The following is a 27,982-nucleotide window of genomic DNA, read 5'->3' as shown; positions in this document are numbered from 1 at the left end:
ACGGCCAGCGGCACCGCCAGCCCGCGCTTGGCCGGGCTCGGGTTTCTGTGCCGCACGCCTCGGGGGGCACCGGCACCCCGCACCGGCGCCGTGTCGCCACGTCCAGCCCCAGCCTCTCCATGGCTCCGGCTGGGCTCAGGCAGCTGCTCTGCTCTTCCCCCAGCACATGCAAGGCCCAGACAAGGCAGCCATGGCTGCTGCAGCCGTGACAGCAGAGCAGCTGGGGGTGGCCCGGGGGGCGCATTTTCCCCGGGGTATTTCAAGATAAAAGCTCACCAGCTTCAACTGCACCACATTACCCCATGCAGTCACACTGCCGGGAATTGCAGGTTTAATGGAGACAGAGGATTAATCTCCTTTTCTTGGGAGTTCCCTCTGCCCACTTACTCCTGATCAGAGAAGTAACTAGAAAAAAAGTTAATTAGGGCCCTGACATTTGCAAGCGGGGAGGGGGTGTGTGTGTGATGAAAAAGTCTCAAAAGTCATACACAGAGTACAGTATTTATTTAAGACATGCAAACGTGCAAGTGGAAATACATGCAACAAAGCCACTTTCCTTGGCAGGATGACTGCTGTTACAATTCTACATAGCACCTTCAAAGTAAAATTGCTTCCCTACTGATTTGCAGTAAGAACTGTATTCAAAGTCACCCGTGCTTGATTTGAAACCAACAGGGATTTAATTTCCCTTAGAAGGAAAGGTCCACTCTAGTAAAAGAATCCTAACTGAGCTGTAATGGCTTTCTCCACTGAGGTGCATTCAGCAGGAATTAGGAAACACTCTCCTGAGGAACAGAAGTTCTTTAAATTTTACATAAGGATTACAAAGAGCAATAAACAGGTTTGTTCCAGTTCAGCTGCATGCTGTGAGGCCCAGGGCAGGAAATACTTGAGGAGGCACCATGCTTGAGATGAACATAGTTTTGCCATAGACCTACTGTAAACGAGGTTATCAAAACGAAAAGAATTCAATTCTTCAATTTTTGCACTATTTGAATACAGAGGATTATTCTTCTAATTCTATGTTTGTTATTGCTACAGGAAAAATAAGTGTTCTTTATCTCACTTAACAGTCAGTTAAGCTTTCTTTATCCAGCAGCAAACAAGGAATCATGCCTATGACCGTCTCTGAATGGCATCCACAGATCTGAAAGAGTTCCTTTGTTTTAACTCTGAGAGGCTTTTAGAAACTCTGCCTTGCCACCCTGTCCGCAGCAAGGCATTTGCGCATTAAACCTATTTTACAGGTAGAGAAAATCAAAATAAAGTGTTAACTTTGCTAAGGCCACAGAAGGTATCACCATCAGAGCACCAGTAGGTACCAACGCCTGATGCCCTTTGTACTTGGAGGGCTTAGACAATTCATTATGAGACTGAAACAAAATAAAACAGCTAGAGTTCCAGTCCTCTCAACAGCATATCAGCGTTCAGTAAATTTGTCCCTGCCAGGGAGTAACAAACAGACATGGCAAGTGGGAAGACAGAGGCACAGGAAAGGTAAATTGCTTGCCCAGTTTTACCAGCAGGTCAGTGGTAGAAGAGGAGACAGGACCAGCTCTCCCAAGCATCAACCCAGGCAGCAGTCAAAAACAGAACGTTACGTGGTAGGGGCCCTCTGACAGGCCTTTGCTCTTACTGCATAGTCAGGAACTAATTTTGTGACCTTCCAGAACTCAAACTGGTCATCTTTGGTAAAGAGACACCAGGCAACTTTACAGGAAAAACAGGATTTTTTTTTACAAGACTTGCTAAAAAGTTCTCCAAGCTTTTGTGTTAGGACAATCAGAGCTATTGTCAGAGCTGAAACCTATCCATGTGACAAGCAACAGAAAGGATTTGCCTGAAGGCCTGCTCCAGGTTATGCGCATTTATTCTCCTCAAATCTACAGACAAATTAAAAGAAAATAGAGAATTCTAAGTCTCGCAAGTACTCTGAGGTGGATAAAAAGCACTGGGCAAGGCTGGTTACTTGGGTTTTAATGAATGGACATAGTGCAACTGTAGCACTTTTCACTTTGTTCCTGTATAAAAAATATCAATTCTGATGTATCAAAGTTGATGGCTGAGCAGTTGTTTAGTCTTAAAATGTTTTCATGCCTTCACCTTTTTTTTTTTTTTTTTCCTTCATGGTAATAACTGAAGCTTTCAAAACTGTTTCACAGGCAGTAAACCCAAAATATAGCCCTAGCTTGATAATGACATGTTTGGAACTTGATTTAGATTCCCCACCTTTTTATCTAATCTCCAAAATATTTGATGCTTCCAGGAGCAAGCTTGCAGTCATTGTAATAAATCCACAAACTTTGACATGGAAGCTACAGTATCTCCAGAAAGGAGGTCAATTAGAAGCAGTACATTGTAAGCAAACCTACTCAGGAAGGAAGGTTTTATTTGGACAGGGTTTTTGACAGATTGTGGCAACAATTATTTTGTGGAAGGGCATGCAGAGGAGCATGTTACTCTAACACCTTATTTTCTAGTAGTTAATAGGGATCATTGAAAGGGTAATGGGGGTGTCCAGCATCTCTTGCTACTAGTTTTCCATTCACCTGCAAAGTAAACAGACTCAAGTCAGGAAGATAAAAATCTGTTTCTTACTCTCCATTTCAAATTCTGCATGGTTTAGATTTCTAAACCTTCACATTCCAAACATCAGGGAGTATCTTCTTCAGCTTAAGCAAGAGCTGTTCCCTCTACTCCAGAGTCCTCTTAGTCTTCTTGAAAGACAAATTTAAAAACTAATTTAAAAAGGAGATAGAATTCTATAGCCTAGAGCTAGAGTCTTTCAAGCTGCTGAGACGTGAAGAATTAGATTAAGAATAGTTAAAAGCCTTTTGCCTTGTAGCTGTTGAGTAAGTGGTGTAACACACACACTTCAAAACACTTCACTGGAGTTGAAGCTTTTTGCCCATGTTTCCATGATAGAGAGTTGCTGGGCTGCCGATTTTACAGATGGATAAGATGAAATACATCGAAGAACTTGTTCAGGGTCATCTACTGAAGCTTAACAGTGTCACTGAACTCCTTCATAGCACTTTTTGTTTAACATTTCCACAGAAGACAAGCTTCTCCAGCCATACAATGGGAATACTGAAACCACTATTCACAGATAAGGAAACAGAGGATCAGGCTGGCACGAAAACAGACGCAGCCATGCAGAAATCTCAGTGCCTACATCCCACCTCTAAGCATTCAGATGCACAAGTTACACTTCTAGTTGCATTAAGTCCACTGCAACACCCTCAGCTTCTGAGGAGCCGAGATAAAACCTCATTCCTCACCAGTAATGTCTGGGGAAGTTCAGGTGCAGCATTGGTAAAGACATACATACCTCCCTGGGTGACAGACGAGCACAATTCAGCTAAAACCTAATTTAGGCCACTAATGACTAAACAGAAGTTGTGTTAAGATAAATAAATGATTTTTATATGCATAAATGACGTTTAAAGATCACTCAAAATGTTACAGGGGCAGAAGGAACCCACAGGGACTTTCAAACCAAGTGTCCACCAGCAAGTCCCTCTTAGCTTCCAGTATAAAACCTGCATTTCAAAGCAACAACTGGAATCCCCAGTAACGAATTGTTTACAGTGACTACTGAAGTGCAAAATCAGTCACTTGAGGGCACCACAGAGCAGAAAACGAAGATGTTAAGGTTTAACATTTGACTGATGCTCAGATTAAAGCTGAAATAAAGCCCTTAACTGAAGGCAATTCTTAAACTGTGGACAAAAGTATCATTGTATTTTCAGGTTTCCTCATATTCTCGAGAGCCAACAACTTCCTTGTGTTTCTAAAATTTATATTCCTCATTTTCCCCCCCAGTTTCTTCCCTCTGCATACTTCACTACACAAAACAGCTCTTCAGGTAAGCATTCTTGTTCACAGCATGCCAAGACAGCAGCTGCCAGAAGCAATGTCTCACACAACTGATTCCAGTCTACCCCAGGAATCTGAGGAAAGTGGGGGAGGTAAAATCAGCAGTGAACACACTGCAAGTCAATGGTAGCTAACTATCAAAAATAGACAGATCATCATGTGTACAACACCATCACCTTCCTCTCCTGGCTTGCTAGTCATTCAAGTTTCACTTAAGTATATTCCCTGGTCAATTACATGTTTCCAAAAGTTTGGATTTCAGGCTGGTGCAAGGCAGTTTCCAACCTCTATTCAGACAATGAACTGTTAACACATAAAGCAACCTAAATTGTATGTAGACAATGTAATAGCCTCTCCTCAGGCTTTACAAAATACAATGTGGAGAAGAGTGGCACAACTGTAAGAACTTGTGGTGACATATCAGTAAAATAAGGCAAGGGGAAATGGTCTCATCAGTTATGATAGGAGCTCTGATACCACTGCCATATCACACTTTGAAATCTAGACACTGTAAGTTAGATTCATAGAGGAGATAGGCATGAAAGGTTAGACAGGAATTTTAATTCACAGTTGATGAAAATTCTTTCCAATAAGCCCAGAAGGGATGGGCAGGAGACAACAGGTTCCACTAGAGATCTTACAGCTACAGAGTCGCATTTTAATTCCCATCATGCTTCTTCCTGTCTCTATCTGACAATATGGCAGTATCTTTGAAGCCCAGCTGCATCACATTCACCCTTTTTCTAGTTGGATGGGCTAGCACTTTGAACTGTATTTCATCTCTCCTTTGTGAATCACTGTAATCTGATCAGGTCTCCCAAGTAACAAAAGCACATCAATTATCCTCAGCTCATCCAAGCCGGGCTATATTCTAATGTATTTTGCAGTTTCATTAATAAAACGACTTTGTTTGCAGCATGAGTAGCAAAACACTTGAAAGAAACATACTGTCAGCAGCAGGTGTGCTTGTCACTACCACATTCACACAATTCAGCAGCTAAGCTTGCACTTCGGTGTACAGACTCGTGATCCATAAACACAAGGATAATTTTGGTTGCAACGATGCGGGCGTTTATATTTATGCACGCATTCTGAAGCGACCATAAAGTTAAAAGCATGGTGGCTTTGAAGATCTCCTAAGCCCCAACAGAACAAACAGTGAAAGCTGGAACAAGTATCTACCCTTGATATGAGACAGCCATTCACCACCACACATTCACAACTTCTGTTTCCTTACTCAGACTAGTCACTGACACACTCTCAAGTAGTCAAAAAACCCTCAATAACAAATCCTGGAGAAATGCTTTCCCCAAAGAAAAAAAACTATAGCCAGTAGCCACTGACTATTGAAGAATAATTTACAGGCAGACAAACTCTGAAGAGGCAAGGGTATGCTTGACAGCTTCCGAATTTGCAGACACCTACTGTATCTATGCAGTGTACTGTATGACAGAGAAGGGATAAATCACTTCACACTTGTTGTAGCACTGTTGCCACATGTTGGTTGGTGTTGCACCAGGGGCTGACAACAGCTCTCTGTCAGCTTCCTGTCAGAAGCAGGACAGTAGGAAATGAGGAACACTATGAAGACAGAAGACAAGGCACTGACTTTTTTTTTTTTTCAGTGAAGGGAAAGGAACATGTCAGTTCCTTTAATATAAGAAAAGAAAGACTAAGAGGATGACTTCAACATTTACAAGGCATTAGCTTCTCTAATAACAGAATCGCATCTGCTGGTACATGAGATGAGGTTTCATGTGGCAGAGTAAACTACTGATACTAAAAGATGCTGCAGCTAATGGATTTGGGAAGAAAAATACAACAACCTAACCCAAACTCCCTACATTGCAGGAAGGTCATTTCAACAGACTCAGAAAGGAGGGACATCCAGTGGAGGGGACAGATTCCTGTATGCAACTTCCAGGATGGAAGTGGAGAACTAACAGCATCCTGAGTCTTCACTGATCTTAAGTTTATACCATAAATTAGATAAGAATAGTTGGAAAAAGGAGTACTTCTAGAGGAATGCCACGTAGTGTTCTTGCAAGTAAGTAGTTCTGATGAGGGCAGTACAAGAAAGAAAACTGCAAAAACCCAAAGATGTGGCCACATGCACATAATGAAAACTATTAGAAACATGAGAAATTTACCGTAATCATTGGCACAATGTAACGCCAGTTTTTATTCAGACTTCCAATGTGGCTCATCTCCTCTTCTGTGAGGCTGAAATCAAACACCTGAGAACAAAAACAAGAGGCTTTATTAAATAACCATAGGTTACCATTAGTTTGGCTTCCGGTTATGAAGTTGCAATGAAACCCATTTTATAAAAAACACCAAAACAAAGGTTTAAAGTCTGAGGTGCTCATACTGCATAGCACTCTTCCACAAAGACAAAAAGCAGTGGGACTGTTCCTCCAAGTAAGTGCTGCCTATTCAATCAATATTCTGTTCCCACGTATGTCCAAACCTTGAATAACTGCAGAGATTACTGGAATTTCTTAAGATTTCTATCAGTATACTAGATGGCAGCATTTGGTTTAACAGGAGTAACAGAGAAACAACTCCTAACTTAAAAACAAGTACGTAACCAGCCAACCTGTATGATTAAGGGCTGAAAAAAGATCGCAGGAGGTAATTCAGAGACCTCCCTTCAAGACTACTTCAAACCAGAGTTTTCAAATAATTTCTAAAGAGAACTGTCTCTACCTCAGAGCAGAAGTGAACCACCCTTATTAATTCAGCGTCATTAGAATGGCAGTTTGCTGCAGAAATATTCACCAGCCCTCACTTGCAGGCTAAAGCAACTATTATTCATAAAGAAGAAACACTGAACATAATTAGAAGATTCCCTTGTTCCATAAAATCATGTATCAGATGAATTTCAGCAAAGACTTTTCATTTAGACTTCTACAAAGTACGTTCTTTACCTTTTGGTAACAAGACTATGCATGTGCACAGATGTACACTCACACACTTAGTTGCTTAAAACATAACATTTTCCAGAAATTTCTACCCTCCCAAGTGTGTGCATACCCTGACGAACAAGTATGAACCAAGTGCCTCAGCCTGCTGCCCTGGAAGTACATTACTCACATGAAAGGGCATTGCTGAAACTTCTTTCCTCCATTTAAACTTACCTGGAGATTCTGCTGAATGCGAGCCGGAGTGACACTCTTGGGAATGGCAACCACTTTACGCTGCACTTGCCATCTGTCAAGAGAAGAGGGATTTTCTGTTTGTGCAGCCCACGAACCACGATATTTATTTCGGCTGAGTAATAATTTGTGGCAACAGAGATGCCACTTATGTTTCTATGTGAAATAAAAATACCCAAAAGAGGGTTGACCCAGCACCGTATTGTGTTAGGACCTAGCATGTCCAAGCTCAAGCAAGACAGTAGCCACTAGACTAATCAATGAGAGCAAGATGTTCGTGCCTTTGAACAAGCAAGCAAGTCTCAGGTGCTTTAAGCTAGAAACCCAAGAAACAGAAGAATTTACTTAAGCATTTTATGCAAGTTCTAACATGACAATCACTGAGAAACTAAAAGAAAACCCAGATCCCTCAAGTGCCTCTCTAGTGGCTTGAGCACAAAATCTTGAACAGGCTCAGCTGGCAGGGTAACCTGCTGCTGCCCAAGAATGTGTCAGTGATATTGACAGATACAAAGCTAAACAAAAAATGAGGACAGAAATCCAGTTTTACTTTACAGGGTGCTGGTCTCATTCTGGATACCACTCAATCATCTTGTTTCCCAGTATCCAATAGCTGGCTTTTGCTGTACGAAAAAAACCCCAGCAAACAGTTCTTCAGTGCAAAGGAGGAAGTCCCTTCCTCAGCCCCACTTCCCAGGAGCCCACCTGAATGCCACAGCAAGCATTCAAGGCTGCAAGGAACTGGCCACATGCCAATTCAAGTAAGTGGCGCTCAGATGTGGCACACTGCTGCCTTAATTGTCCTGCTGCTGTTTCACAGCAGAAAAGGTAGTGAACTGTCCCAGGCATGCATCCAGGCCCTGAACGGACCCCTCTGTTCTAGTCCGTCCACCTGTTCTAAAGCAGGACCAACTCTACCAACTCTGTAAAACAAGCACAAAATGGGGTTTGCTTTTGGCACTCCCTGTGATTCTAACTCCCTACCATTGCAGAAAAACATGCACTTTAAGTAGATTCCTTCTAGCTTGCGTGTTTTGCTTTATTTAAGGTTGAGCCCCAAATGCCACCCTCTCTCACAGTCATTCTGTACCTGAGGATGATCTGGGCGGGTGACTTGCTGTATTTTTCTGCCAGTTTTTTGATCCCAGGTTCTTCTAAAAGCACAGGCTCATCTGGGTGTTTCCACATGCGATCTGGAGAACCAAGGGGACTGTAGGCAGTGACAACCAGTCCTCGTTTCTGGCAGTGAGCTATCAGCTCGTTCTGAGCTAGGTAAGGATGACATTCTACCTATTAAAATGACCCACAATGAGTGGCTGGAGAACAGGTATCAACACAAAACTCTAAACAAACAGGAAGCCAAAAGCACAGCAGAACCAAACACAACACAGGAGGCCATTCCAGATTCTGGAAAACCTTATAAGGATAAGGTTTAAGTTAAGTAAATTAACCTTAAGAGGATAATTTACCACCAGGAGAAAGAAAAAGTGTCTGGTAGGTTAAGTTTACAGGAAAAGGAGAACAGATTGCCGAAGTTTAGAGTGTTGGATTTTCCCTATGTACCAAACAGATCATCCAACGACCAAGGAAGCTCTCTACAGAGAGGATTCAAGTTACTCCCTCACAACCGTTCTTTCTTATAGACTAAACTGTTCCTCACAGGGAAGATGAACTCTTCTACAGACCTGTTCAACTAAGCAGGTATAAATGGCCACAAAAAATGGCTACAGGCCTCCTCCCCAACAAACTGATCTGCCTGCAGAGACTGCTTCTATGTCCCTATGCCTGCAGACCTGGCCGTATTTTTCCCTGTACATAAAAAGCTGCACCCTTTGTGCTAAACACATAGCATTGGTTTGCAAATTCTTCAGTCTTGTGGACAAACAGGCAAGGTATTCATCCTCTCCTTTATTCATCTTACCTGCAGCACAGCTGGTTTGACAGTAGCCACACTTAGTATGTCATCAATCTGACGACTGTTGAAGTTTGACAGCCCAATGGCTTTCACAAGACCTTTTTCTACCAGCTTCTCCATAGCCTTCCAGGTATCCTTGTAATCAGTGTAATCATAACGCATTGTGTTATCAGGATTCTTTGGGAAGAGATTGTCCCCTCGTCTACAGCATCGAAGGTAAAAATGTAAGTACATATACCACATTATTTATATTATGTTAGTTCAGTAAAATAAACCTTTCTCAAAGTATTCTTAAAAGCTTATACGTAGTTTGCAGGATAGAATACAAACAGAATTTTTCTGTTGAATTCCATTTTGCTGACTTAACCTATAAGAAATTATTTCACATACAGTCTTTCCTATGTAAACTTGTTATACAGCACTTTGAACTACTTACCTATACGGTATGACTACACAGAACTGATAAGCCGCTGTATACACAGCAGCAGCTTTCTGCCAACTTGGATCCTAGCAAAACAGCTGATTTAGAGAGCAGAAACTCAGAGGGCAGCTTTGGTTTTCCAATTTGTTTTTGAGAGAGGACTGATATTCTTCATAGCCTGTCTGGAGCTGCTACCAAAGGGATCTTGATTTAAGAGCTGTCTAGGAGAGACTGTACTCAAAGTACGCTGGCCTTCCCGCTCCCTCTGAATTCTGTAACCGTGTCAGTACTCAATACAAGCACAGATTCTCACAGAAGTCTTAACATGAACGTGCTGCTGATAGGTTGGGTGTGTTTCCAGTTTGTCATACCAACCCATTAAAAAACAGAGTTTAAAAAGAACCCCAAAACACACACAAAGAACGTGGTTATGCCAGGTGACACTACCACACTGCCAAAGGGCTATGACTGGTGTCTGAGCAGTCCATGCTTGGAGGGGTACAAGCAATTCCACTGGAAGAGTGCAGCTTCGTAACCACTGCAGGACTCTGCAAGCTCAGGTCTCAGGGACTGCCTTACATTGCTCTAGCTAAGCAGTGACCAGTGTGAGAGATGGCAGCAGCTGGGGACAAGGGGAGATGGTTCTTATTCATGTCATTGATAAATCTAGAATCAAAAGTAACTGAAAGCTTTATGAGCTCCCAACTCAGAAAAGCAGCCTCCTATGTTGAGTGGTATACCAAGTAAGATTAATTTTCAAGACCTAAAGGCACTGTGATTTTCATCCAGAAGTCTATTTTAATTTCTGTGTAAGTAACATGTTTGCTCAGTTTCCCAATATAACAGGCATTATAGATAACCATGCATGAAAACCATTGAAGTAGAGCTAATGCAAAACTGGAGAGTGAACAGTTTCCAATGAGAAAACATGAAACTGCTTTATTAGAATGTCAGTTTTGTCAATAGTTTCCACAACATCAGGCAAATTCAAATATTAGTAATATCTCAATATACATCATTATGTGTTATGTGTTATTAAAGCAATGTTTAACGGGTTTTTTTCAATCAACTGGAAAACAAACCTGTTTCACAACAGGGGGAATTTTTAACAGTGCTTCCTCCAAACCAGCTCTAGTTGAAAACACTTCCTCATTCTGTTATGCTGAGGAATACGTTTATGCTTTGAGCATCTGTCCTCTTACTGTTAGTGTTGTATGCTTTGTGAAATTCAGTTCATATGACTAAAAGGGGAAAAAAAAACATTCTCAGATTAGCCGAACAGACAGAAGCTCCTTAAACTAACAGGGTTTCCCCTGTTGAGTGAAGTCTCCATGCAAACATCTGGTCAGGAGATTTATTCCCCACCTGCCTTTTCACTGATTGTAGGGATGGGAGGGGGGCGGAACGACTGCTTCCACATCTACAAGAAAATAAAGCAAAGAACTCTGCTTCTAATGGGGTTGTAGGACAAGCGCATTTAGCACTTAACTGGAAACTTTCTCAGTATGTATTTCCTCAAATTGTAGAATTACTCCAACTAAAGTGTCATAAGTCATTTTCATTTCTGCCTTATACAGGTGCCACCATGATACTGACTGTGCTCAACCACTCCAGTACAGTTGAAAACCATTGTGAAATGTGTTTGTCTTCTTTACAAAGCACTTAATTCTCATTTTACAGATAAGTAAAACTAGGCACAAAGCAGTTTCAGTATTTCCTCAAGGTTACCATATTGGTCAATGGCACAAGCAAGAATAGCTGCCACACTTCCCCAGTCCCTAGAGGAAGACAATAGACTCTTTTAAACTTCTAATACATTTTAAACGCAACAAAGATTTTACCTCACAGCAAGCCAAATTTTCTGCTAGTATAAGATAGCAAGCTTCAATATGGAAACTGGTGCCATAAAGCTTCATTACTTTTTCCCAGTTAGGCTACTTTCAGTTACCTAACTCTGGCACCCATGCCAAACTGTCAGAAGTTTAGTGATCCTAATCCCATTACCTAGATGTGCTCACTATTAAAAAAAATTAAGCAATTGCTTAAAGATTTTAAATGAAGACTTAATACTTACATTTCCAGCCTCATCGCTGCTAAATAATGAGAACAATTATCCCTTTTCTACTTACAATACTTCTACACAAAAACAGTTTTGTCTCTTCTACTGTGTGTTTACAGACATGCTACAAATCTAACTAAACAAATTCCCACCCAACTGAAATTCAAAGAAGAATTAAATTTGAACAATTGTTTCTATGAATGAATGGACCAAATATGACCAAGTGTACAGGCTATGGGTAGAAAAGAGCGTCTATATGACAGTCCATAGGACTACACTATATTAGCCACACTGAAAAACATCTTGCAGGCAGTATACACAGGAAAATATTCACAGCTCAGCAAGAAGGTCCTCAGGATATAACACCAGCCGCTTATGTAAAACTGTGGTCTCTGCGTTCTGTGCCCTTTCCATGTAGAACTTACTCAAAGGCATGAGGCCAGTGCATGAGGTACAGGTCCAGGTAATCCAGTTTCAAATCTCCAAGTGTTTTCCTTACTGCTGGCTCTACATCTTCTGGGTGGTGCTTAGTATTCCACAGCTTTGATGTTACAAACAGGTCCTCCCTTTTAACAACCTTTCAGAAAGGGAGGAGAGCATAATTTACTGGAACAAGTTCAGAAAGAGAATTGCAGCAATTTCCCAACTAGCCTTAAAACAAAGAGAACAATTTAAGTTTGGGGTTTTTTTTTTAATAAAAAAGGTTAACACATTGAACCTAAAATGTAAACCTTTAAAAAATATACCGGATGGAGAAAAGCAAGAGAAGTACACACACTGGAAAGTCCTAAAATACACCAAATACTTAGTAATTTATTAGAAGTTCTGAAAAACAAACCAATCCTCTTCATGCACACAAGCTTTTCCAAATTTTCCAATGCAAGGGTTAAAGCCACTCCTACGTGTGATGTGGCCAAAAGAAAGATTACTTCGTTTATTCATATGTAAATTTTGTATTTTCTGTTTAACAGTTCACATAATCTAGGCGCAACCAGCTAACTTACTACATTCATCACATGTTATAAACCAAGAATGCTTCTCATGGAAAGAGCGTGGGAAAACAAACAGAAGAAGTTTCCCCAAACCTCTGCACTTGAGTTTCTAGGTTCTGGAAAGAATGCACTAGGAACTGAGTGCCCTGTACCCTGTATTGGAAGAGTAAGACCCAGAAATTAAACAGAAAGTCGGTTAACTAGAAAGCATAAAATGCAAAAGGGAGATCATACTTGGCAAACTGAAGCACAGAACACCATCAGAGGGCACTTCTCACTGTCTTACAAGTGACCAGATTGCACTCAAGTCTGCATTTTACAGAAGCTGGAATGATTAATTCCTCAGTTTCTCTCCTCCAATCATTCTGTTATTTTTGTGTTTCATATATGGCTGTTGTGTTCAAAGAGAAAGGTGTTTTAAAAGTTCTACTTTGAAGTTAGCTAGCTGACATGAACTGAATAAGAGTCCTATGCTTCCCTCTATTAGTGACCATATCTCGTAGGAAGGAATCCCTGGGGCAAGCTGAAAACAGCCTCTCTCAAGCTAATCACATAACCAAGAGATTGCCCCAAAGCCAAGGCAAGAGCAGCAGGAAAGTAAGAACTTTCTTTCCATGGGCTCTGAGGATGTACAGGTAATCCTTCCGGCCCCTTGGGCCAACAAGAGCAAGGGGATGAATTTAAGATTCCACCTCGGGTCATCCATAAGAGTGCCTGTCACATTACATGATATTTAGGCCATGGATTCTCAGGTGCAGGTCCTTGAGTCACACTTACCAAGCCTTCAAACGTAATCACGGTTTAAAAAAAAAAAAGAAAAAAGGAAAACAGGTATGTATTTACTCACTCATATTGTATCTATAACCAAAAAACCCACAGTCACTGAAGTTGCTGTGGCTACCCACCATTGCACGCTATTCTAGACTGGCAAACTAGAGTAACTCTTCATATAAATCATGGCAAATATTTTAAATTTTAACCACTGATTCTGGGAACCTCCAATTTTTGAACACCCAGATCGGATACTTTGCAAGAGGAAAGGTTAGGCAGAGAAATTAAAAAAACAAAAAAAAAACAAAAAAAAAAAAAGCGCGCAGCATTTTCTGTAGCTTCCGTGCAAATAATCCTGACAATCTTTTCTCCTCCCGACAGCCAGTATGGATACATGAGGAGAGACAGCCCTCTTTCATGCCATAGGAAAAGCCAGAAATGTTAACTTTGCAGTCTACTTTCAGGTCACAGTTGTACATTTTGATACAACACACAGCCAGCTGGGTGATTCTTGTGTTTTTACCTTGTTGGGCCCAAAGCATTCCTGGAAAGCCTCACCGATCTCCCCTTCATTGCTGTAAGCTGCTGCGCAATCTATGTGGCGATAACCCACACTTAGGGCGTATTTCACTGCTTCTTTCACCTGTAACCAAAAGCAGATTACCCAATGCCATCAGTGAAAAGGGACCTATCACTGGGGAAAAAAATATTTAAAATGTTAGGGACCTAGTGAGGAATACCCACAAAGTACAGAGCTATGTAAGGTCACGAGACTCAGAGCAGGATATGGTCCTCTGTGGCACAGCCTCTAGGAGTGAAGACCTAATTGCTAGCAGATGCTCCAAGAGTAACAAGAAAACAGACTGTGCACACAGGTCAAGCATGCAAGAACTCACTAGACAGAACAGGGATTCATTCTTAACTACAGTTGTTACCCTTCTTAAATATAAAATGAGCTTTAAGAAACAGTTTTCAAATAAATCCTAGCTTAGGAAGACAAACTTTCAGTAATTACAAACAAATCACTGTCAGTCAAACCTGGAAGATACTTCTCTCCCAGTACAGGAAGAGCCTGGTTTCTAACTCCAGAATTGCCAGAGCTTGAGTTTCGTTCAATTGCTCACACTTAATTTCCAAGATAATGCTGGTTTATGGCACATTTTTCCTTCACGCCTCATTCCCACTGATTGCACGACAATGAAAGTCACTATACTGCTGAATATTGACCCATGGGCTGCAGGGAATCTCCTGATGATGCTCACAACTTGGCATTTTGCTTTCCACACTGCTGACATGGAAGGTGTTGCCAACAGCAATACATCCCTTGCTCCATGTGCATCAGAATGGTTGAGAACCAAGGCATGATACTTTGAATCTGGTTCTCCTTTTGAAAGCTCCAGTGAAGCACAAGCGCAAAACATTTCCACATGTGGGCCTCAGCAAAACTAGAAACCGAAGATGGAAACACAGAATGGCATCTTTTCGAGGATTCATAAATAGATTTTGAATAAAGATTTTTAATAACAGATTGTGCAAGAACCAAGTATTACTACAGATTCCAATGTAGTCATCATCTGCTGTTAGGCTGATGTGCATTAAGTAAGATCTATTTCATTTAACTTCCAATGGACAGTAAGCACACGTTCTCTGTTACATCTACCCATGTGAAGTGCTACAGTAAAAGTACAGCTTACCTTTACAGGGATTTCTATACATTACTCTTCACTGACTTGTCCCTCAAGACGGTGGGAGATAGTCAATTACTCTGTGTGTAAGGCTTGATGCAATAGGGTCCTAATGTATTTATAGAGATTACATCTCTCATCAAGAGATTTAAAAACGTGTCCACAAAAGCTAGGGAGAGTTTGATTTCTTTCAACTTAAGCAAAGTACTAGCATTTTCCATTTTAAAGCTGACATTAATTAACAACAATTAAAGACATATACAGTTCTGCTTTCAGATACTACAGAAAGACAAGGGGGAAATCAAATGTAGAAAAGCTCTCTCTTCTACTAGTGGATTTGATTTGTTTTTCTTGTCAAGAACTGCAGAGTAAAGGCAGACACAGGATATTCTGACTGCATTCTTTGGCATTTTGACAGGAAAACCAGAATGTAGACCAGTTTTCCTTAACCAGAATCACAAAGCACTTACATTACAGCACTGAAGTAAGCTCTTCCTTTCTCTAGCAGGATGGTATTTACAGTCCTTGTTTCACCTTGACAAAGACATTCCACAGAAGGTCACTACAAAGTCAAGGTCATGGTAATTTTGAAATTACTTGAGACATATTAAAAGCTTTTAAGACTCAATATCCACCCTCCAAAAAGGTGAAGAGTTGTGGAGCTGAAGCAGAAATGAGAGGAAAAAAGCAGTGTTCTTTGTCTGTACTAATCCTCCATTTCCTCTATCAGGATAATAATTTATTTTAATGCACACAGGCACAAAATTTGCCATAAAATGAAAGTAGGCACCACTTGCAGAAAACTAGGGATAAGGCACTCCAAACACAGGAGGCTGTATTTCCATATCAATGCGTTTTGGTAAATTTCTAGCACTGAAAAACTGTAACTGGTCATTTAAATAAGGTTTGGATTTGGGCAAAATCTGTATCTGTGTAAACTACTCTCAGCTCACTCAGACATTCCGATGTGAACTGAGAGTTCCTGTTCCACTCAAAAGGCAAAGGATCACGAGATAATGTGCAAAAAAAGCATTTCTGGAGGGGAAAAGAATTAATATGTAAATTTAAAAAGAGTACTTTGTTTTAACAGAAAGTTTTGTATTTTTGAGATTATATTCAGTCAGGTACATGTATTTCCTGGGGGGCAGAGGACAAAAAAAAAAGAGAGAGAGAGAGAGAGAGAGAGGAAGAGAGGAAGACAACAAAAGCAGTTGGAGATTCATATGCATATGGATGTGTTACAATAGCCGAAGGAGCCGTCAAACTTTCTATATGTTCTTTAGTTTAGCCTATCAATACTGCTATGGAAGGAGCCTTTAGAGTTCAGGTTTGCATTAGGCAAGTTGAGTCACACAGCTTAAGTGTGACTCCCCAACCTAGCATCATGTAACTGTAGAAAGTAGGTCTGAAAGGATCTTGAGACATCATGTAGTCTATCTTCATACCCCACAGCAGGGCCAACTAAGCCTAAACCACTCCAACACACATTTGCCAAAACCATTCTTGTAAGTGACAGGCAGTCTATTCCAATGCTTAGGTATCTTTATGTTCAAAGCCTTTTAGATGCCTAACCAAGATGGCCCTGATGCCACCTTGGTGATGTCCTCACAGACATGAAATCCATAGCTCCCTTCCCCTTTATGAGGGCTTTTTGCACATTTGGAAAGCAGCAGCATACCTCTTCTCAAACCTCTCTTGACCATGTACCTGTAAGCGCTTCCATTTTTCATGGCAACTCACCTTCCCTAAACCCTGCATCACTGTTGCTGCTGTCTCCTCAGCTGGTTCATGCTTTTCTTGAAGTGGTTTGCACCAAAACAGACACAATATTGCAACTGAAGCCTTACTCTCCTTCATTGTATAGCAAAGTCCTAGGACCTACACTCCTGTTTATACATCCCAGCAAGGGACCTGGCCTTCCTACCCACCCTCTTTTGTTTTTGAAGATGGAGGAACACAATATTGCTAACAGTCAGTAGCAGATTCAGAAGCAGAATCTGTAAGTCCCAATTCATTACAATATCCATTACTAGATTTCTAGTTCTTCAAATTGTCCATCACAAGGTGAAAAACTAAAAAACCCTCTTGAACTCTGTGTTGCTTGGAAATATAATGTGACTAGGGAGCCTCTTCTGCACAGCCTCGTGTCATTATGAAGAGGCTTCTCACTCTAACAGTTCCAGTCAACAATACTTGGAAAGAAAAGGCTCCAACAGCCTCCCCTGCTTCCTGCAAAGTTGTCACATTCTAGCAGTCCAAGTACGTTTGCTGACAGGAAGTAGGGGGAAAAAAACCAACAAATCATCAGTCCACATGATACTCTTGATGCAATATGACCAGACCATAAATGTTGCTCTATCACAGTTTGTACATACTGTACAAAAACTGGCTGAAAAGGAACTCGGACCACCACATAATTAATGCCAATTTAAGAGCTGATGTTCCTTAAATAGAAGTTTTGCCTCCTGTCCATCAGATGTTGAATTCAAGTCCCTTCGCATATACCAGCATAGTAAATTTTTGTGCACGTAACCAGGATTCCCTATATTGCCTAACAAACTTTTCCAGGAACCAAGAAGTCTCCTCCATAGCTGCAATTCTGTCACAAGACACCCAGTCTGACTGGTTTTCTGAGGTATGCATTTCCTCTTCAGCTTTCTTGAAGTTTCACACAGAAATACAACTTTCCTAAGCCCCATGTCTCTCTTCCCCACAGAATCAGCCTCTGCCACAGCAGGTCAGACTGCTCATCAGGTGGGGATCAATCCTCCAGGTTGAAAGCATGGACCACTTGAAAGAAGAGAACAAAGCATTAAAGGATTACAGATAATCAAACTCCAGTATTAAAAAATCATGCTACTAATATTCTTGATGTTCTTGTCTGAATGGACTTCTCTTTGAACTCGTTTCATGTTGCCAGTTCATAAGCTTCTGTACTGTGTTCCCTTCTGTTCAATAGCCCACCACCATGTTCCTATGGTAACGTGCAAACCAAATTTCTCTTCTAGCATTTGATCACTTAAGACAGACAACATCCAATTATTTTATAGCATCTAAACCCTACAGTCTTCCAATAATTCCCCTCCTCAATTCCTACTGTCTAGAAAACTAGGGCTGCAATGACGCCTTCGCATTCGACTGCCAAGATCTGCCTACAAAGTCAAGACTCATTTAGCATCAGGAATAGTAACAGCAATAATAAAGAAATTACTCAAGAGTTAAGTCAAGACTGTAAAGCAGCTCAGCGAGGAAAATAATTACAATCTACAAAATATTCACCTGAAATAATTTAAAAGCCATCCACTCTTGCTTCTAATGCAGCCCTTGCACAAAAGAGCGTTCAATAAATAGCCTCTACGTGGGAAACAGCTAGATTAAATATAAGCAATGATAATTCTTCTGCTCCTCTAGGTTTTTGGCCCTTAGTCTTTAATTCATAATTACAGTTACTCTCCCTGAATGACATCATGTCCTTTAAAGGCTAAATCATTTGGACACTCTGCCAAATTGCTGCTATGCTTCTGAATTTTCAAGCCATAAACAGGAATTTTTGTATTCCATAGAAGTATCAGCAACTTCTGTAACTCTGGCCATTTTCACTGCAGTTTCTAGGTTTTTTCTTCAGTATATTCCAGGAATAAGTCTTTGAAGACAGTAGGTATTCCAAAGAAGTGATGCCCAATGACTTCCATGGGATCCCAGAGAAGATGGCTGCATCCCATGTGGGGTTCAGCTGCTAGAAGTGCTGCTGACTATGCCAAAATCCATCTGAATTAGGTTTAAACTATGCAGAAGCAGGATTTTTCCTGGTTCTTTTATAAGACCACACTTTCCTCAGAACAGTCAGTGCACAAAATAATGCATTCCTATTTTGCTTAATTTCAGGCATTTGTTTTAGATAATGTACATTTAACTGTTTTGGGTGTGCAGAAATTCATCCATTAAGTCCCTGCATGCCAATAAGCTTAACTCAGCTATCAGCTGATGTTTGAAGTGACAGAGCTGAACATCCACCCTTGTCCTCATTTACGAGGTTGACTGAGCTCTCTCACCAACTCAGGTTCCACATTAGCACAGCTCCTATTCCCAACAGATCCACTGTCCCGACAGCTGTTTGGACAGGAAGACCAACAATAAAATGGTTCTGAATAGATTTCATTTTTATAGCTTGTTTCCCACATATTCCTCTGCACAGGAGAATAGCACAACATCTTGAGACAGGTTTTAACTTTCCCTCTCAGTCTTGGGCACAACGCCATCTGACATCCTCCAAAAATCATCATGAAGCTAACACAAGTGTAGTGGCAAGAGACGCAACATTTACTGCGCAGACATGCAAAGGTACACATAATGCAAAAGGCATTATAAACAACAATAGCAACTAAGAATTCCACCAAGTGATGGACATTGCCTTTCACAGCAAGTATGTGCAATCTCTTCCCCCAAGAATTTTTCTTTTAAATAAATAAAACAGAAAAGACAGACAAGGGGGAGAAGTATTATACTAAGCAAGCAGTCCATAGCATGCAAACATTCCCACAGACGGTTTCTAGTAACACACAGAATCATCTCCCAGTGTGGTGTTTGCCAACTCATTGCATTTAGAAGCACAGTGAATGTCTAATGACACATTAGTCTTCTTAGTTTAAAAGCAGAATGACCCAAGCAGGTTCTTTGTTTTCTTGCTGACTGCTGGAACAGGACTTATTACAAGAACAACTAGAGCTCTTGCCTGCCAAAATAATGCTTTCAGCTGAGTCATCACCCCAATCCAGAGGGATGTCTGGTCAAACTGGGAGCCTGAGGATTTACTAGTGGAAGAGTCAGGCACCATAACATAGGTACAGCATTCTCCCTGTCTCACCCTCCTCATTGGTCTCTTTCTAGCTCCATCTCCCAGGGCACCACTGCCTGAGGCCTGGGTTAACAAGTATTAAGGGATCTGCTGGTGCTGCTTTTGTGCCTTAAAGTCTTAGTCATGGAAATACATACATACATTCCACTGACTTCAATGGATGTAAGACTAAAATCACGCAAGTGAAGAATCCAGGCCTCAGATCCAGCTTCTTCAAAAAAAGTGCACAAAACACAAACACTAGCTGAGAGCACAATATTATTTTGTTCTTTGCTTACTTGGCCACGGTCACTTTTCCAAGTTCCCAGTCCTATGAGAGGCATCTTCTGCCCAGTGTGGAGTGCAATGAAGTTGCATGCTGCAGACATTTTTGCCTAAAGAAGAACAAGAACAAAGCGAGTTTTGCAGCAATTCAGTAAGTTGCAACAATTTACCTTTTCTATGCAAAACCAAGTATGTAAGATCACAGAGGTCCTCGTCATGCTAGAATAAAGATGAGGTAGGCTCTTTACAGTTTTTACCCGTATAAGAGATTAATAGCTACCCTGGAGACACTAGAAAAGAAGCCCATTTTCTCCTCTTCCTTCTAATTCTCTTTTCTCCTTTACAATGCACAGGTTTAAGATTTCTCAGAGTTAGCAAGTACAAAAAGAAGCATCCTGCAATAACATATTATTAAAAGAGAAGCTCAAGTGAAAACATTGTGGTGTTTTCTTTTCAATCAGCAGTATGCATTGATGAGGCAGAAGGGAGTAAGAGATGTTTGTCCTCCCTCAGTGTACAGTAATTGCATAGGACTGCTACACTAAGTTTTTCTCTTTTACCAGCTAGCTCAGGAACCAAGCTCTAATTACTGCTGCAGCTGGGGATAAACACACTTTGTCAGAAACAGCTGGTGCAGGTTAAAGTTTGAAGACCTGATACAGGCAGGGTTTTGATTAGGAGTGAATGGTAAAAGCATTTATGAAGGCATAGCTCAGAAAAAAACCCAAAAAATAAAAACATAATACTGCAAAGACCACTGCTGGAAGATCCATCCCATCTTTTTATGCTAGATACATGCTCTGTCACCCTTGAATCCCAATTTTCACCAACTCAGAGCTGAACCACAGCTCATTATCAAGGCTGTCTGGCACTGTGAAGAAAATCAGAAACATTTTGGCTTCCTGTGCAACAAGCAAAACTGTTTATGAATTGTTGTAATTCATATATTGCCTGCAACAGGCAAATGCTACCCAATTAGAAGGCTACTTTTATTTTTTTTTTCCAAACACTAAAAAAACCCCTCTCTGATGTGAGGTCAGTTCTAGCAGAGGACAAAATTGAGGCACCTTCAAAGGTGGACACTAGGAAATAACACCTCAGTACACAGATCAAGTAAAAGTGGTATGTATATAATTTTTTATCACTCTGACATAGAACTAGAAACAGCTGTGTGCAAAGTGATGCATGCAGTAGGTCCTTACGTATTTGTGTGTTTTGAATCCCAAAATAACTTCGTCTTCCTGCTCTTTTCTGTCTCCCTGCTCATTCAAAAAGGGACACCTACCTTTTAAAGAGCTGAAAGATTCCTTGTTCCCATGCTGTCAAAAACTGCATGTGGACTCTGATAGAAATTCAAAACTAAGAGCTCAACTCTTGCATAAGATGCATTTCAAGTGCAAACAAAATGCAACAGCTAGCATTGCTATTATAGAACATGTCATACACCTGATTTTGCATAAATTCACAGTAGTGTTCTTCCATTACTAAAGGGAGAATGAAAAAACATTATGTAAAGTCAATTGTCACTTTGAGCCTGTGCTTCCCTCTCATGCTTTAGCACTGTGATATCTGAGCATTTTCCCTGTGAAATTCAACAGAAGTCCAGCAGGATCTTCCACTACCTGTTGCTGGCTTTATAGCTGCTGCAAACAGCAACCTCCTCACAGTAGCAGATTTTTATCAAAAAGGAAGGTTTTCTAGTGTGTTCCAACATCCTCACAATCTATCTCAGAAACTGCACTCAGGATGAGCCCCAAAGCTGGCTAGCTGATTTCAGCAGAAGCTGAGGAAGTTACTTCCCAAGTTCAGCTGTGTCCAAACTCATTAATGTTATTTGTTTAAAAAAAAAAAACCAAAAAAACTAAGGGTGGAAGCATGCAGTGTTGACTGAATGGCTGACTATGTAGGAGGAATGGATGTTTTCAAAGCAGAGCATTCACACAGCACACTATCCCAGAACAGCTCTGTCCTTTCCATGTTACCATTTTCATCAGATAATGAAGTCCCAGCTGATAGATGTATTCACACAGAAAGTTTATATTTTTAATTTCTTGCTTATCTTCTCAAGCCATATTTTTGTAGATTTACAGCAGACACCAAACAGCATACTTGCTGTACAGAGAGACCTAATAGAGTAGCTGGAGCAATCCTGACCTGAAGGTCATTGTACACCAAGGAGTTGGTGATCCACATAGTCAATCTGAGTAAGTGCAGGCTTGTCTTGTGCTGTGTTTTGTGTACAGCATGGCCTTCAGGCCTGTGTTGTCAGGGTCACAGCCCATGGCTGCAGGATAAGCTCAGCAGCTAGTTGTAACAGGGGAGTCTGCAGGTAGCTCACACTTGGTACCTACAATTACACCACCTACATGTGTCCTTGCCTCCATCAGAAAAACCAGTAAGTTCTCATGTGAACACCCTTTCTGTCTGACAGTAGAAATGATGAATAGGGTTGTTTTCTTGTAAAAGAATCCCTAATAGCTCAAGTGACCAAAACAGGGTAACCCCTTTTCTGGACTGGGTCTACACAGCATGATGCACATGAATCAGCTGTTGAACAGGAGGGCTGTTCAGTGTTGCATGACTCAGGGTCCCACCAGCTGAAGGGATGTAAGATTATCAACATTATCCCCTTTCTTTATAGGATTACTTCTAACAAATAGCATTTGGTATTATAATTTAGAGAGCCTAAGTGTCTTTGTTATCAGGATTGTAATGGACCAGCACCTCTCGGTGCAAAACAGCAGTTAAACACAAACTAACAGCTCTGGATTTGCTCTGTGATGTATTAAGTCCAGGTATTGGTGCTGAAAGTAATCACTGGTGAGCCAAACTGTGGGTTTAAGTCTATTTTTTGGGGTACAGGAGTCAAAGAAAGCAAAATGACAATGCTAACAGTTTTCTATTCCAAGTTTGCATAGCGATTTTGTAGCCGGTTACAGGCAAGTGGGTGCTTTTAACCTGCATTTAGTAGCCCAAATAAAGGCATCTTCTTACATCATGCAATACAACTAAAGACTTAAGGGCTTTTGATTCACATTGGCCTATAACACAAATAAGTGAGCAACTGTATGCTTTACACAACTATGTTACACAATCGTTTTAAATACAACAGTACAGCTCAAAAGACAAGGTACATGTTTAACCAATAACTAGCATCAGCACATTTTCTAAGAACCTTCTATGCTTCGTGTAACACTTGCATATTAAAGTTGCAGAGAGCAAAAGTACAAACTCTAGGAGAACAAAAACATGCCAGAATTAAGAAACACTGGAAGAAAATACACCAACACTTCCCTCTCAAATTCTTCCCCTAAAAGGGAGATATAAGAGAACTACAGTATCTACTAGCTACCATTATTGGGTTCGCTAAAAAGCTAGAAGCCTTTTTTTTAGGAGGACAAAGACAAAAATAAACACAGAAATGAACTAATTCTGGACAAGTACGATGTAGGTTTGGCTTAACAATACCCACCTATTGCCACATTCATATAAAAGAGCTAAAACGCAGAGTAATTCAAATGTAGGGTAAGCAGTCTGGCCAGGAGAATATGCGTTAGTAACCAGAGAAGCATAAACTGCACCTGCACATCAGCCCACAGTTACAACTAGTTTTTAATCCAAAGCAAGGAGCCCCTCATCTGCCAAGCACACATAAATATGCGTTAAATTAATTCGCATAGTATGCAAATATCGAAAATACAGACGTCCCTGCTGTTGAATCTTGTACTACCCTGCAAATGGGAGCTAACCCTCCACATTTTGTCTCCCCAAAGGCACCCCACAGCGCAACAGCGCGCCCACCTCCCCCTTATCGGGCGGCCCAGGCAGGGTCCTCCCCGCGGCGGGCGGAGATACGGAGCCCCCCGCCACACTCACCCGCACCGCGCCCGGCCCGCACCGCCCGCACGCCGCCTGCCTTCGGCCAGCGCTTCCGCTTCCGGCCGCCCGGGGCTCGGCGGCGGTCGCCTAGCCGTGCTGAGCAGCCGTGACCTGGCTGAGACGTGTGGGGCGGCGCCTCCCGAGACAAACCCAGCGGAACCGCAGCAGCGAGCACCCCCGCGGGGCTGGGCCGGCGGCCGCGGTACGGCTGTGCGGTGGGGCTGCTGCGGGCTGCGCCCCCTGGGCTGCAGCGCGGCCCCAGCGCCGTGCGGGGCGGCTGTGCCCCCGGTACCGGCCGTGCCCCGCGTACCTTTTGCTCTGGGTTCTGTTCCCATCGGGAAACGCAGGTAGGCCAGGCGCGCCCGCTCGCAGCCCAGTGCCTGCGCCACGGGGGGAAGCTACAAAACTAACGGAACGGATAAAGATTACGTGAAGTGTACGCGTTTACCTATGTCTCCCTATCTGCTATTTGTCTTGGCCTCTTGGAGCAGTTTTTATTGGTGGGAAGAGAGAAATTCCACCGGGTTTTTTTGCAGCCCTAAATAACAGGAATCCAGGGAAAGTGCAAGGCCAGTTACACTCATGTACACTGCAGCAGTTGTGCTAAAAGGTGCGTGAAGAGAAAGCAGGGGCACTCCCCGAGAAGGCTGAGGCTCCTTTTGTTGCAGGTGCACAAGAATGTGTTTCCTTGTTTGTGCAAGATTGAAGGTAAGATTAAAGCGGGCTGACTTTAGCGGAGTGCTTACTTCTGGGTAGGTACAATCTTGCTGCTGTTGTCAGAGACTCAAAGATAAAACCTCTAACAGCAGCAGACTCTGGCCCTGTAACTGAAAGAAGACAGCACCTAATCTTAGACACAATGAAACACACCAGGTTTGACTTTTACTCCAAGCTTCCATTTTTATAAGTAATTTATAAACTTTCAGAATTTGAAAATAGTAAAATTAGATCAGAAATAAGGCATTATATATATAGAACAGGGCTTTGGAGAGACTTATTTCTAGAAGGGTAATTCTGTTGCAGATTCTTTCTTTGCTGTTCAGACTTGAACTGCGGAAGAGTCTTAAAGGTTCAAAGGTTAATGAATCTCTTGGGCATGCACGTGACCAGATTTTTCTGTTGTGCAGCCTGTTTTGACAAAATACAGGAAAGTAGAAAGAGAGTGCAAGGATAAGACAATTAAAAGTAACAGGAAATAAAAAACTGAGAAAAGGAACAAATAAAGGGGAAGGAATCACTGCTGGGTCTGATTTATTTTGATGGAGACACTGTCAATCACAAATCCATTTGAAAATCCAGAGTCTGAATGCACTAAAAAGACACTTGAGTTATTTGAATATCACATGTGGAAACTTTAACGAACTTCAGCCTCTGATTATGTAATATAGCCCAAAAGAAAAAAGGTAAGGAAGACTAAAACATTTTGTCATCAAAAGGTGGTGATTATCAAAACATACAGTAATAAAGTTTGTTAATTAAAAAAAAATATGCAGAGAAGGAAGAGGTAATGCAAGAGATTTTGACCTAGAAATATAGTCTTCACTTGAGCAAAACAAGGAAAGCAAATATGTGCATTGTATATTTAATGGTATGTAATTGTTTTCATCAAAACTATTGTGCACCAGCTGCCTGTGTGTAAATGCCCCATGGCTTATGAACATGACAGTAGTTGACTTTCGAGTTTACTTTTTACATATATTATATTAAAATGTCCCCATATGGCCAGGATTTTACTCTTACTGCACCCCCGATGGTACCACACGTATACAGGAAGTTCAGTATGTTCAGGATTCAGCAGGCTTTCTGCACAGCGCAAGAAATCAGCTCTACAGAACATGCATGGTGATGTCCAAATGTGCTGGGTGGATGGATCATCTCTGCTGTAGAACTGATATGTATATGCTCAAGGGGCATGCCCAGCATTGCTCAAACCCAGTTCACACTACTGTTCCAACTGAGTTCACTTTATCGTAGAAGTCCTGGACCCACTTACATAAAATCTCCAAATTCTCTTCCAAGAAAATGTGTGGAAACCCAAATGTGCAATAGTGTTCCAAAACAGGACCCATTTTTTACCTTTGTTTTTACACACAGTGGGAGTTTTGTTATTATCAAAATGATACATGTAAAATCAGGCATGGTTACCAGTTTGGAAATCTTTTGGTAGTTTCAGTGCTCTGGCATTGCAGGGCCAGCCAGATCTTCTTTGTTAACACATAACATACTTATTGTGGTCGTATCTGTATGGATGGGTGCAGAGGCCTACACTTGGGTTCCTGGTGCTCTATGCTAATCAGGCACAAGCCCATCCTGTCTGGGAGCTGGTTCAGCAGAACACTGCACCACAGTTAATCCACTGTTTGAAGAACAGAGCATGGAGAAGCAAGGTGTGGAAAGAATTCTGTCCTTCCAGCACCTGCTTGGGTAGACATGCCATTTCTCTCTTAGATAATTTTTTTTTTTTTTTTTTAATCTAAGTAGCATCTTACATCTAAAGACTGAGAAAGGCCACAGAAACCCATCAGCTCACTGAATGAGGAGTGGCCATGACACTTTATCACTCCAAAACCTTCAGAAACTAATGTTTGGAAGGACTAGCTCAGAAACTAATAACAATAATGAGGCCATGGAAATATGAATGGAAATGCAATGCTTCAGGCACAAACCCGGAACAAACCACACTGTGGCAGCTATGCAAAATGGATATATTATGCATCTGAAAGTATGAGAAATGAGCATAACAAGCATTAAAGGAGACAAACCATAAGAAAGTCATTACTGGTTGGTAAACATGCCGGAGTTGCAGGAAGACTACTGCCTGACTTTTCAGGGGTTAATCCATTCATAGGTTCATGGCCTGAGTTGATAGGTAGGTATATATGTGTCTCAGTTTATAGACCTCAGTTGTCTACATTTGTAGCAATTACATTGCTGTTAAGAAGGTAACAACCTCTTTCTGTAAAAGATTACGCATACAGTAACAATAGAAGCAACAGCAGATAAATTATTTGCATTAAGGTGAGAACAGATTTTTTTCCTGAGTACACATATGCATGTTATTTGCTTTTATTACTTAAGGAGTAATATCATCTGGTACAAAAAACAGTCATCTCTTGGGTGAATCACCACATGGGTATGGTCACCCAGCAACAACACACAGTGTGGTAGAAGATAAACACTTAAAATTTGTTAATCCTTTTGTGGTTTTCTCCTCATTACAATTTATAATCAAGTTTTAACAGGTATAAGAAACACAACTCTAAACTGCAAAACAGGCAAGTCAAAATCAGTTGGTAAACATGTTTATCCCTTTTGACTAAAGCAAGCAGTTTTGTCATTGACATGTCCTTAATGACCTTTAGTAGTCATTATCCAATAAAGCTTTTATATTTAAATTCAGGGTTTGGTCCTCAAAAAGTACCACATCAATTCAGTCTTGGATGCAAACACAATGCTTGTGAGGATTCAGTGATGCTAAATGGCCCTCAGAGTAGCTTCACTCTGGAAATAATGCGAAACTCCCTAAAGTCAATGATAGTATCAGAATTCCAGGTTTGTATCCTACACACCAAGCTCAGAGGTTAGACTTAATTTTCAGCTCTTTTGCTGCCTTGCATGACTTGGATTAGTCCTCCCATTGATGGAGAAGAATCATTGGGAAGTAGTATCAGGCTGAGGAGGCAGTTGGTAATGGAAACTGAGGATAAAGATTTGACCCCACACCTATGTAACACTGAATACATATGGCTTTGTTAATAGGGCTGATTTTATTGAACCCAACGGCCAAGTCCACCTAAATGACATGCCAGTCACCTCTTACTCTCCCTCAAAACGTTGTGCACCTGCTGCCTCCCTGATGACTTTTAATAATTATAGCTCGGTTCTATTAAGGCATTAAAAAAAGTAATTTCTTCTTGCAGGAACCCATCTGAATTACCTTCCCATTAACTGTTTACAGCCGTTACACAGGATATTTCCACGGCACCTCCCAGGCCACTCTCCAGAAAATTATCTCCACTTCTTTAAATTCTTTTGCTGCTTTCAACAGTCCGGGGCAGTGTCTCCGTTTAGATAAGGCGGTGCAAGCCCCACTATCGAGCAAGC

The 27,982-nt window shown here is 41.3% G+C and overlaps 1 protein-coding gene across 3 annotated transcripts; it reads right to left on the bottom strand.

The window, feature by feature from the left end:
* Nucleotides 1-489: 489 nt before the first annotated feature.
* On the bottom strand, nt 490-27,963 carry AKR1A1 (aldo-keto reductase family 1 member A1). Of its 3 annotated transcripts, none has more exons than XM_040610410.1 (9): nt 27,816-27,963; nt 20,014-20,109; nt 13,719-13,838; nt 11,858-12,009; nt 8,959-9,154; nt 8,128-8,327; nt 7,020-7,092; nt 6,030-6,116; nt 490-2,549 (listed from the first exon to the last, which is right to left on the bottom strand). In XM_040610410.1, the coding sequence occupies exons 2-9, from the start codon at nt 20,101-20,103 to the stop codon at nt 2,484-2,486; spliced, it is 984 nt and encodes a 327-aa protein (XP_040466344.1). In that variant the 5' UTR covers nt 20,104-20,109; nt 27,816-27,963; the 3' UTR covers nt 490-2,483. The 3 variants fall into 3 exon arrangements, with proteins under 3 accessions (XP_040466344.1, XP_040466343.1, XP_040466341.1); XM_040610409.1 differs by lacking the exon at nt 27,816-27,963 and adding an exon at nt 24,189-24,211; XM_040610407.1 differs by lacking the exon at nt 27,816-27,963 and adding an exon at nt 23,876-24,002.
* Nucleotides 27,964-27,982: the final 19 nt, after the last annotated feature.

This window comes from Falco naumanni, chromosome 11, assembly GCF_017639655.2.
Source record: "Falco naumanni isolate bFalNau1 chromosome 11, bFalNau1.pat, whole genome shotgun sequence".
Lineage (NCBI taxonomy): Eukaryota > Metazoa > Chordata > Aves > Falconiformes > Falconidae > Falco > Falco naumanni.
Note: the sequence above shows the minus strand (reverse complement) of the source record. Positions and strands in the feature narration are given on the sequence as shown.